We start from the raw sequence: 11,513 nt of genomic DNA on the forward strand, positions 1-11,513 counted from the left end.
ATTTGACCATTTGAAAAACAACCGCGTGGATACAATGCATTTATAAAAGTTTACAACTTATTTCCATTGTGGTCCTCTTTCAACCCAACTTTCAACAGTAATGCGAGCTAAGCTCGTGAATGCCGAGCCGTTTGATATTCAACAAGTTCTCGTTCTGTCAACACAACAGGTCCATGACCTGAGGCTGAATGAGAACAAGCTGAAAGCAGTGCTATTCCACTCCATGTATCGCTTCACCAACCTCACGGACCTCAACCTCACCAAGAACGAGATCTCTTACATAGAGGACGGGGCCTTTACCCATCAGGCCAACCTACAGGTAAGGGATTTGATTGGTTGGTTGATGTGTTGAGATGAAGGGATTTGATTGGTTATTTGTTTGATTCGTTGGTTGGTTGGTTGATAAAGAGATCTTTCACATAGAGGACATGGCTTTCACCGATCAGGCCAACCTACAGGTCATTGGTTTGATTGGTTGGTTGGTTGGTTGGTTGATTGGTTAGTTGGTTGGATGACAATGAGATCTCTTACTTCGGGGATGGGCAACTCCTCTGGGGCCTGATTGGTGTCACCCTTTTGCCCAGCCCCAGTTCACATACAGTAACTTTGGAAAGCATTCAGACTCTTTGACTATTTCCACTTTTTTTAACGTTACAGCCTTATTCTTAATAATTAAATTATTTTTTTTGCCTCATCCATTTACACACAATACCCCATAATGACAAAGCAAAAATAGGTTTTTAGAAATGTATGCTAATTTATAAAAATAAAAAAATGTCACATTTACATAAGTATTCAGAGTCTTCTTGGGTATGATGCTACAAGCTTGGCACACCTGTATTTGGGGAGTTTCTCCCATTCTTCTCTGCAGATCCTCTCAAGCTCTGTCAGGTTGGATAGGGAGAGTTGCTGCACAGCTATTTTCAGGTTTCTCCAGAGATGTTCGATCGGGTTCAAGTCCGGGCTCTAGCTGGGCCACTCAAGGACATTCAGAGACTTGTCCTGAAGCCACTCCTGCGTTGTCTTGGCTGTGTGCTTAGGGTCGTTGTCCTGTTGGAAGGTGAACCTTTGCCCCAGTCTGAAGTCCTGAGCGCTCTGGAGCAGGTTTTCATCAAGGATCTCTCTGTACTTTGCTCCGTTAGTCTTTTCCTCGATCGTCCCAGTCCCTGCTGCTGAAAAACATCCCCACAGCATGATGCTGCCACCACCATGCTTAGGGATGACGTTCTACCATAGGGATGACGTTCCACCGTGGGGATGACGTTCCACCGTAGGGATGACGTTCCACCGTAGGGATGACGTTCCACCGTAGGGATGACGTTCCACCGTAGGGATGACGCTCCACCGTAGGGATGACGTTCCACCAGAGAGTCCGTAGGGATGACGCTCCACCGTAGGGATGACGTTCCACCGTAGGGATGACGCTCCACCGTAGGGATGACGCTCCACCGTAGGGATGACGTTCCACCGTAGGGATGACGTTCCACCCGGGGATGACGTTCCACCGTAGGGATGACGTTCCACCGTAGGGATGACGTTCCACCGTGGGGATGACGTTCCACCGTAGGGATGACGTTCCACCGTAGGGATGACGCTCCACCGTAGGGATGACTTTCCTCCAGACGTGACACTTGGCATTCAGGCCACAGAGTTCAATCTTGGTTTCATCAGACCAGAGAGTCTTGTTTAGAGTCCTTTAGGTACATTTTGGCAAACTCTAAGCGGGCTGTCATTTACTTTATACTGAGGAGTGGCTTCTGTCTGGCCACTCTACCATAGAGACTTGATTGGTGGAGTGCTGCAGAGATGATTGTCCTTCTGGAAGGTTTTTCCATCTCCACAGAAGAACTTTGGAGCTCTTAGTTGTTCTAAATGCACTTCTTTCATTTAAGAATGGTGGAGGCCACTGTGTTCTTGGGGACCTTCAATGCTGCAGACATTTTGTTGGTACCTTTCCCCAGATCTGTGCCTCGACACAATCCTCTCTCGGATTTCTACAGACAATTCCTTTGACCTCATGGCTTGGTCTTTGCTCTGACATGCATGGTCAACTTTGTGACCTTATATAGACAGGTGTGTGTCCCTTTCCAAATCATGTCCAATCAATTGAATTTACCACAGGTGGACTAAAAGTTGTAGAAACATCTCAAGGATGATCAATTGAAACAGGATGCACCTGAGCTCAATTTCGAGTCTCATAGAAAAGGGTCTGAATACTTATGTAAATAAGGTACTTCTGTTTTAATTTTTAAGACATTTGCAAAATTTCAAAAAATCTATTTTTGCCTTGTCATTATGGGGTATTTTGTGTAGAAGGCTGAGGATTTTATTTGATCAATTTTAGAATAAAGTTGTAATGTAACCAAATGTGGAAAAAGTCAAGGGGTCTGAGTACTTTCCGAAGGCACTGTACATGACCCAAATAGTCAGTTAATCCATTTAGAATGCAATCAGTATAATCAGCTGTGTTCGCTAGAGACGGGGAAAAGTGTGAAGCCACTCCGGCCCCTGAGGACTGGAGTTTCCCATCCCTGTCTTACATAGAGGATGGGGCTTTCACTGATTTGGCAAACCCACCTGTCAAGGAGGAGTGGATGTTTGATTGGTTGATCGGTCGGTTGTTTCGTTGATTGTTTGGCTGTTGGCTTGATTGGTCGACTGGTTTATTGATGGATTCGATTGACTGATTTGACTTTACTTACTTTAATGCGTGTTAAGGTTTTACATTAATACAAAACCATTTAGGGTAAACACAATAAGTCAAAAGGAAAATCTCAAACAATCCCCTCTTCTCCATGTTATAGATCAATAGTTTGACCAGTGTGTTATGTAGTTCTCCCATTGTGGTCCCTTCTAATCCTACGCCCTCCACCTGTTCTCCCATTGTGGTCCCTTCTAATCCTACGCCCTCCACCTGTTCTCCCATTGTGGTCCCTTCTAATCCTACGCCCTCCACCTGTTCTCCCATTGTGGTCCCTTCTAATCCTACGCCCTCCACCTGTTCTCCCATTGTGGTCCCTTCTAATCCTACGCCCTCCACCTGTTCTCCCATTGTGGTCCCTTCTAATCCTACGCCCTCCACCTGTTCTCCCATTGTGGTCCCTTCTAATCCACCTGTTCTCCCATTGTGGTCCCTTCTAATCACCTGTTCTCCCATTGTGGTCCCTTCTAATCCTACGCCCTCCACCTGTTCTCCCATTGTGGTCCCTTCTAATCCTACGCCCTCCACCTGTTCTCCCATTGTGGTCCCTTCTAATCCTACGCCCTCCACCTGTTCTCCCATTGTGGTCCCTTCTAATCCTACGCCCTCCACCTGTTCTCCCATTGTGGTCCCTTCTCCTACACCTGTTCTCCCATTGTGGTCCCTTCTAATCCTACGCCCTCCACCTGTTCTCCCATTGTGGTCCCTCCACCTCCACCTGTTCTCCCATTGTGGTCCCTTCTAATCCTACGCCTCCACCTGTTCTCCCATTGTGGTCCCTTCTAATCCTACGTCCTCCACCTGTTCTCCCATTGTGGTCCCTTCTAATCCTACGCCCTCCACCTGTTCTCCCATTGTGGTCCCTTCTAATCCTACGCCCTCCACCTGTTCTCCCATTGTGGTCCCTTCTAATCCTACGCCCTCCACCTGTTCTCCCATTGTGGTCCCTTCTAATCCTACGTCCTCCACCTGTTCTCCCATTGTGGTCCCTTCTAATCCTACGCCTCCACCTGTTCTCCCATTGTGGTCCCTTCTAATCCTACGCCCTCCACCTGTTCTCCCATTGTGGTCCCTTCTAATCCTACGCCCTCCACCTGTTCTCCCATTGTGGTCCCTTCTAATCCTACGCCCTCCACCTGTTCTCCCATTGTGGTCCCTTCTAATCCTACCTGTCCCCCACCTGTTCTCCCATTGTGGTCCCTTCTAATCCTACGCCCCACCTCCACCTGTTCTCCCATCTCCCATGGTCCCTTCTAATCCTCCTGTTCTCCCATTGTGGTCCCTTCTAATCCTACGCCCTCCACCTGTTCTCCCATTGTGGTCCCTTCTAATCCTACGCCCTCCACCTGTTCTCCCATTGTGGTCCCTTCTAATCCTACGCCCTCCACCTGTTCTCCCATTGTGGTCCCTTCTAATCCTACGCCCTCCACCTGTTCTCCCATTGTGGTCCCTTCTAATCCTACGCCCTCCACCTGTTCTCCCATTGTGGTCCCTTCTAATCCTACGCCCTCCACCTGTTCTCCCATTGTGGTCCCTTCTAATCCTATGTCCCCCACCTGTTCTCCCATTGTGGTCCCTTCTAATCCTACGCCCTCCACCTGTTCTCCCATCATGGTCCCTTCTAATCCTACGCCCTCCACCTGTTCTCCCATTGTGGTCCCTTCTAATCCTATGTCCCCCACCTGTTCTCCCATTGTGGTCCCTTCTAATCCTATGTCCCCCACCTGTTCTCCATGCAGTGCACTGATTCCAGAAGCAGTCATTTCATAGGGAACATGCTGTCATTTGAGATGCCAAAGTCTTACTGTTTCTCCATTGTGGTCTCCTCTCATCCCAGGTCCTCCAGTTGGGTTACAACAAGCTGACCAACCTGACAGAGGGGATGATGCGGGGCCTGGGCCGCTTGCAGTGCCTCTTCCTCCAGCACAACCTCATCGAGGTCATTGACAACAAAGCATTCGAGGAGTCCAGCTCCAGCCTCAGCAGCATCGACCTCTCGTCCAATAAGCTGGCCCGGATCGATCCGTCAACGTTCACCGTGCTAAACCGGTTAATGGTCTGCGAGCTGGCAGGAAATCCTTTCCATTGTGGATGTGATCTGTATAGTTTTCTGACTTGGTTGGAGGCATTTAATAACGTGACACATACATACGACAGGCTGCAATGCGAGACCCCCGGCGAGCTGTTTCTCTACCCGCTCCTGAGCCCCGTGGCCGGGCACGGGCGCAGTGCTCGCACCATGCTCGCCACCATCTGTCGCGACGGCATGATCATACCCGGGATCACGTCTCAACCCGGCACCGACTGGGAGGGCTCCGGGATGGGCCCGGAGATGGACGGCCGGGTCGGGCCGTATCATCAGCCGACAGCGTCGTCCACGGCCGACCCCAACTTCAACCCCAGCATCAAACTCCAATGGGTCACTCTGTCTGCAGCCAAGCTGTTGGTCCAGATCCCTAAACCATACAGCAAGATGTACGTCCTGGTTCAATACAACCAGAGCTTCGTCTCGGACATCCAGAACCTCAAGGAGAAGAAGGAGAAGGTGACGTTGGTGGATCTCAAACCTCACACCAACTACACCTACTGCGTAGTGTCTATAAGTAAAAACCAGCGCAACAACCACACGTGCATCTTCTTCGCCACGCGAGAGGCTGGCCCTGACGACCACCACGCCAACCCGTCAACCATGACGCATTACATCATAACGATCCTGGGGTGTCTGCTGGGGATGGTGATCGTGCTCGGGCTCGTCTACTACTGCCTGAGGAAGCGTCGGATGCAGGAGGAGAAGGAGAAGGCGATCAGCGTGAAGAAGACCATCTTGGAGATGCGGTAAGAGGGACAATGGGTTATTTAGGTTGTTGAAACCCCAGCTCTTTATTCTTTGTTATTTGACATTATTTTACTCATCTCTTTTATAGCCTTGTTGTTTTTTATTATTCTCTCTCATTCCATTTTATTGTTGATACAATAAAGTGTGTTTGTGATTTAAATGCACTTGAATTAATTAAAGTTTGATTCGAGGTTTGAATAACTTGGGACTCATAGGTAGATGCGATGCACCTGAATTGCATACAGCTATTTTACCTGAGATGTAAAAATATTTTATCCTTGTATTTTATTTCCAGGTATGGACCGGAGGCTGCAGCACAGGCAGCTAACGACCCGGCAGCCATGCAGCATCTCCAGGAACAGGCCCAGAACCAGGGGCACCACGGAGGTCACCTCCACGGAGGAGGGGGTGGCGGGGGTAATAAACTTCCCCCCTCCACCTCCTCCAGCTCCGGCATGCTCCACGGTTCGGCCAACACCACCTCCTCCCGCCTCTCGACGCTCCCCCAAGTGGAGAAGATGGCCACGGCGTTCTGTGAAGCCATGGCAACCAATAAAGGGAACTATATGGACGTGAGGACTGGGGCAGGATTACCGGGAGACGGGGGAGGATTATTACTGGCAGGGGGAGGAGGAGGAGGGGGGGAGGCGATACTGGTGGATATGCGAAGCATCAACGGTTGCAGTGAAGATGGAATGGACGTTGGGAATGATTCGGATGACGACGGGCACGGATCTGCGTCGGAGATCTCGACAATCGCCATGGAGGTCGACAAAGTCAACCAGATTATCAACAACTGTATCGACGCGCTCAAGCTCGACTCCCTTGTTGCCACGGCAACATCTGGCGACAACCCTACTTCTCCTCCACCTGCTTGTATCACCTCCCTCGCTCGGAACCTTATCCCCCTCTCTCAAGGCCTCGCTGACACCTGCCAGATGCTCGCCTCCTCTCCCAAAATCCATGCCCCTCCCACGATGACCCCCGTCCCCCTCGTCATGCCCCTCTCGGAGCGTCCCGGAATCAGTGGAGGGGGGTTTCTCTCGCCACCCTACAGGGACCCACCACCGGCGAATGCCGTACGACCCTTACAGAGGCAGTTGAGCGATACAGGTGTGGTGGTCATGGGTGCTGGGAAGAACCGATGTAGCGTGTCCTCGGCTGGAGGATCCATGAAGAGCACCAGGGTCTTCAGTCTGGATGTCCCGGAGCCCCGCAGCCCGGGGCCCAACTCCTGCCCTCCATACCCAGAGAAGGGGAGCCCTGTTGGGTGTGGGGAAACCATGGAGAGGCTCCCTCTTGTGGGTGGAAATGGTAGTGGTTGTGGTAGTGGTGGTGATGGAAACGGGATGGGTTGTGGTGGTGGGAACGGAATGGGAGGAGGGGTTAATGAAGGTGGGGTGAATGTCAATGGAGGTGGGGTGGGTTGCGGAGGGGGAGGGAGAGGAGGGGGAGGCCCGGGAAAGCAGCAGCAGCATCATCATCTGGAGGTACATCCAGACTACCACTGTTCTGAGCACAGGCACTCCTTCCCCGCCCTCTACTACGAGAGATCCAACGACTCCCCCTCTCCCTCCCCATCCCAGAAGGCCTCCTTCCTCAAACCCCTGGGACGTACCAAAAGGGACCCTGCCGCCTACTCCCAGCTCTCCCCTTCCCGGCACCACAACTACTCCGGCTACTCCTCCAGCCCCGAATATTCCTCGGAAAACACCCTTCGAATCTGGGAGAGGTTCCGGCCACACAAGAAAGGCCCTCGCGACCCTCGCGAAGAGGCAACGTATATCGCTGCAGGCCACGCCTTGAGGAAGAAGGTTCAGTTTGCGAAAGACGAGGACCTCCATGATATCCTCGACTACTGGAAGGGGGTGTCGGCCCAGCAGAAGCTGTGAGAGATGAGGAAGAGGTGTAACCTAGAGGATGGCATACAGAAGGAGAAGACAGTGATGTCATAATTCTCAAGAACTCCCAGACAGTGAATGGACCTGAATGACACAACTACAACTGTTGGCTCCCATGTGCACTTCCTGGTCTCTTTTATGACATCATCTGTCTTCTCATTGTTTAACTTATCCTAGGCTGTTACAACAGCAGACTCTGACAGGAGATGAGGAGGATAGTAGTGGAAGTTATGGGGGAGACATTATGTAGTAGTAGTAGTAGCATGACACGGGGTATTGTTTTTTTTCTACAGTTCCACAATGGAACTACAGGGGTTCCACAATTCTACAAGTCGTTCCACAGAAATTCCACTGTTCCATTGCGGGTTCCATCATGGTTCCACAAGAGTTCCACAGTTTTACAATGGTTCTATAGAGGTTCCAAAGTTCCATAAAGGGTTCTATAATGTCTCTGTAACAGTTCCGTAGGGGTTCTATAGTGGTTCTAGAAGTTTCAAAGTTCTACATGGAGTTCCATAATGGTTCCACACTGAGCTTCTAGGTGGTTCCACATTCTCTTTTTTTCCAGGTTTGGGTAAACAAAAAAACAACAATATATCAGATTTCCTTTTGTCTGGCACTTTGGTCCTTGCAGACTACCATAGAAAGACAGAGCCAGGGTGATGAGGACTCAGTAATGACTGCAGAGTCTTGTCACTAGCAGGTGTCCTAAGACTCATTACAACATATCTCCCAACAACAAGCAGCAGCATTACTCGGCTTAAACCCTGGTCCCTTAAACAGCACAGCTCATAATCCCATCAACATTCAATTCATTCACTAAACACTGCAAGCATCCCAAGTGGCACCCTATTCCCTGTTTTCTGCACTACTTTTGACAAGGGCCCACAGGGTTCCCATAGGGCTCTGGTCAAAAGTAGTGAGCTATATTGGGAATAGGGTGCCATTTGGGACGCAGAGTCATTTCACTCTGCAGCCCACCACCTGCCTCCCTAGCAGCGCCATTTAGAGAGATAATTGAAAGCGGATGAGGAATTAGCAGTGTTTGCCTCAATCTCTTCTTCTTCCTTCGGAGTAGGGGGGAGAGAGGAGGGAGGATGGAGGGCAGAAGGAGGACAAGGAAGAGGGGGAGGATATTAAGCGATTCTTATCGTGTTAATTGTTCTCGGCTGTAATTAGCCCAAGAACAAAACAGGTGGAGATGCTGGCGTGGGTGGACACACACCGAGAGGTGTGTGTGTGGACGGTGGGAACCAGGCCCTGGAGCCCCTCTCTGTGTTTAGCAGGAGCGTGCTTATCGATTGGAAACACCTACACATGTTTTACAGAGCGTGGCATGCTGCTGGGGAGCTCCGCCATTTTGTTTTCTCCTTCTTCTTGGCCTTTTCTATATCAGACATGTGGATTGAGCAGATACATTGCATTCAGATAGCAAACAAGGAGGAAGGGACGTTTACACACACACACACGCACGCACACTCTCCGTGTGTGTGTTCAGATTACTATGATGTAAGCCATTTTCCAGACCTACTTGCTAACATTTCCCTGGCTTCGAGACAATTTGTTATTTACAGGTATAGCATATTTTTCTTTTGATAAGAAAGTCAAAGCTTCCTTCAGGGGAAGATTAAAATTTGCATTTCAATAGTGCTAGTCATGCAAAAACCACTTTAGGCTGGGTTAGGAGAGGTGGAGAGAGACGAGTGTTGGCTCCCATATTAAAGCAGAAGGTAATCATGTCGGAGAAGAGAGAAGGTTCCTGGCGGAACACACAGACCTCACACAAGAAGTTACAGCTGAAATTAAAGACAATGGTAGTATGGTGATGTTTAGAAAAGCTAGAGTGCGCAAGGGTTCATGGTCTATTTTAGAGGGAGCGAGAGAGAGAGAGCAAGAGCTAGAGTGAGAGAGGGAGAGAGAGAGAGAGAGAGAGAGAGAGAGATGGATCTCTATGGGGAGGTCAACGAGATCATATAGCAGAGCCATAGATATAAAGAGTTAGTAAAAAATCTATCTTCAATGTTGGCAGCAAACGCTCCATACAAAAAACATAGTGCCAAATATGCTATTTATAGTGGCAATATATGGACATAGCCCAATTGTTATATTTTGTATTGGTCTTTTGACCAATCATATCAGCTCTTTTCACATCCGATTTTCTCAGATCCGATCTGGTTTGATGAAATACAAATTAGTGACGAAAAAATATAATAATTGTGTTTCCTGTTTAAACTGCCTGGTTTCTGGTCTATATGGAGGCGATAGAGGTTATCCAGTGCCTTGCAAAGTATTCACCTCCCATGGCATTTTTCCTATTTTGTTGCATTACAACCTGCAATTTAAATAGATTTTTACTTGGATTTCATGTAAAGGACACACACAAAATAGTCCAAATTGGTGAAGTGAAGAAAAAAAACTTGTTTCAAAAAAATATAAAGTGGTGTGTGCATATGTATTCACCCTCTTTGCTATGAAGCCCCTAAATAAGATCATATGTATTCACCCTCTTTGCTATGAAGCCCCTAAATAAGATCTGGTGCAACCAATTACCGTCAGAAGTCACATAAAGTCCACCTGTCTGCAATCTAAGTGTCACACGATCTGTCATATGATCTCAGTATACCTGTTCTGAAAGGCTCCAGAGTCTGCAACACCACTAAGCAAGGGGCACCACCAAGCAAGCAGCACCATGAAGACCAAGGAACTGGCCAAACATGTCAGGGACAAAGTTGTGGAGAGGTACAGATCAGGGTTGGGTTATAAAAGAATATCTGAAACTTTGAACATCCCACAGAGCACCATTAAATCCATTATTAAAAAATGAGAAGAATTTGGCACCACAACAAATCTGCCAAGAGGGCCGCCCACCAAAACAGGCAAGGAGGGCATTACTCAGAGAGGCAACAAAGAGACCAAAGATAACCCTGAAGAAGCTGCAAAGCTACACAGTGGAGATTGGAGTATCTGTCCATAGCACCACTTTATGCTGTATACCCCACAGAGCTGGGCTTTACGGAAGAGTGTCCAAAAGAAAATAAGCAACATGTTTGTTGTTTGCAAACAGGCATGTGGGAGACTCCCCAAACATATGGAAGAAGGCATTCTGGTCAGATGAGACTAAAATTGAGCTTTTTGGCCATCAAGGAAAACGCTATGTCTGGCACAAACCCGACACTTCTCATCACCCTGAAAACACCATCCCTACAGTGAAGCATGTTGGTGGCAGCATCATGCTGTGGGGATGTTTTTCATTGGCAGGGACTGGGAAACGTGTCAGAATTGAAGAAATGATGAATGGTGCTAAATACAGGAAAATTCTTGAGGGAAACCTTTTTCAGTCTTCCAGAGATTTGAGACTGGGACGGAGGTTCACCTTCCAGCAGGACAATGACCCTAAGCATACTGCTAAAGCCAAGCTTGAGTGTTTTAAGGGGAAACATTTTTAAATGTCTTGGAATGGCCTAGTCAAAGCCCAGACAACAATCCAATTGAGAATCTTTTGCCTTGAAGTATGGGCAACAATCCCAGTGGCTAGATGTGCCCAGCTTATAGAGACATACCCCAAGAGACTTGCAGCTGTAATTGCTGCAAAAGGTGTCTCTACTAAGTATTGACTTTGGGGGGGTGAATAGTTATGCATGCTCAAGTTTTCTGTTTTTTTTTTGTCTTATTTCTTGTTTGTTTCACAATAAAACATATTTTGCATCTTCAAAGTGGTAGGCATGTTGTGTAAATCAAACGACACAACCCCCACAAAAATCTATTTTAATTCCAGGTTGTAAGGCAACACAATAGGAAACATTCCAGGGGGGTGAATACTTTCGCAAGCCACTCTATATTACATTAGCTACATGTCAATTGTGCCCCTCTGCTAACAGAGGAGAGGACCTATAGATCAACATGCTCTCATAACACGGATACACTGACCAGGGAGATGGTTACCCCCGTATGGGGTCCATGCTGTTCTCTGAATGTGCCCCTCTGCTAACAGAGGAGTGGACCTATAGATCAACATGCTCTCATAACACGGATACACTGACCAGGGAGATGGTTACCCCCGTATGGGGTCCATGCT

General features: G+C 48.4%; 1 protein-coding gene across 1 annotated transcript in view; it reads left to right on the forward strand.

The window, feature by feature from the left end:
* The window catches only part of LOC118382744 (protein phosphatase 1 regulatory subunit 29-like), a 204,309-nt gene extending 196,878 nt beyond the window's left edge, over nucleotides 1-7,431 (forward strand). Inside the window, exons 4-6 of the mRNA XM_052527953.1 lie at nucleotides 170-319; nucleotides 4,539-5,536; nucleotides 5,833-7,431. Coding sequence (XP_052383913.1) covers nucleotides 170-319; nucleotides 4,539-5,536; nucleotides 5,833-7,429 — 2,745 coding nt within the window. The 3' untranslated portion in view covers nucleotides 7,430-7,431. The remainder of the gene's footprint in view (nucleotides 1-169; nucleotides 320-4,538; nucleotides 5,537-5,832) is intronic.
* Nucleotides 7,432-11,513: the final 4,082 nt, after the last annotated feature.

Source organism: Oncorhynchus keta, chromosome 10 (assembly GCF_023373465.1).
Source record: "Oncorhynchus keta strain PuntledgeMale-10-30-2019 chromosome 10, Oket_V2, whole genome shotgun sequence".
Lineage (NCBI taxonomy): Eukaryota > Metazoa > Chordata > Actinopteri > Salmoniformes > Salmonidae > Oncorhynchus > Oncorhynchus keta.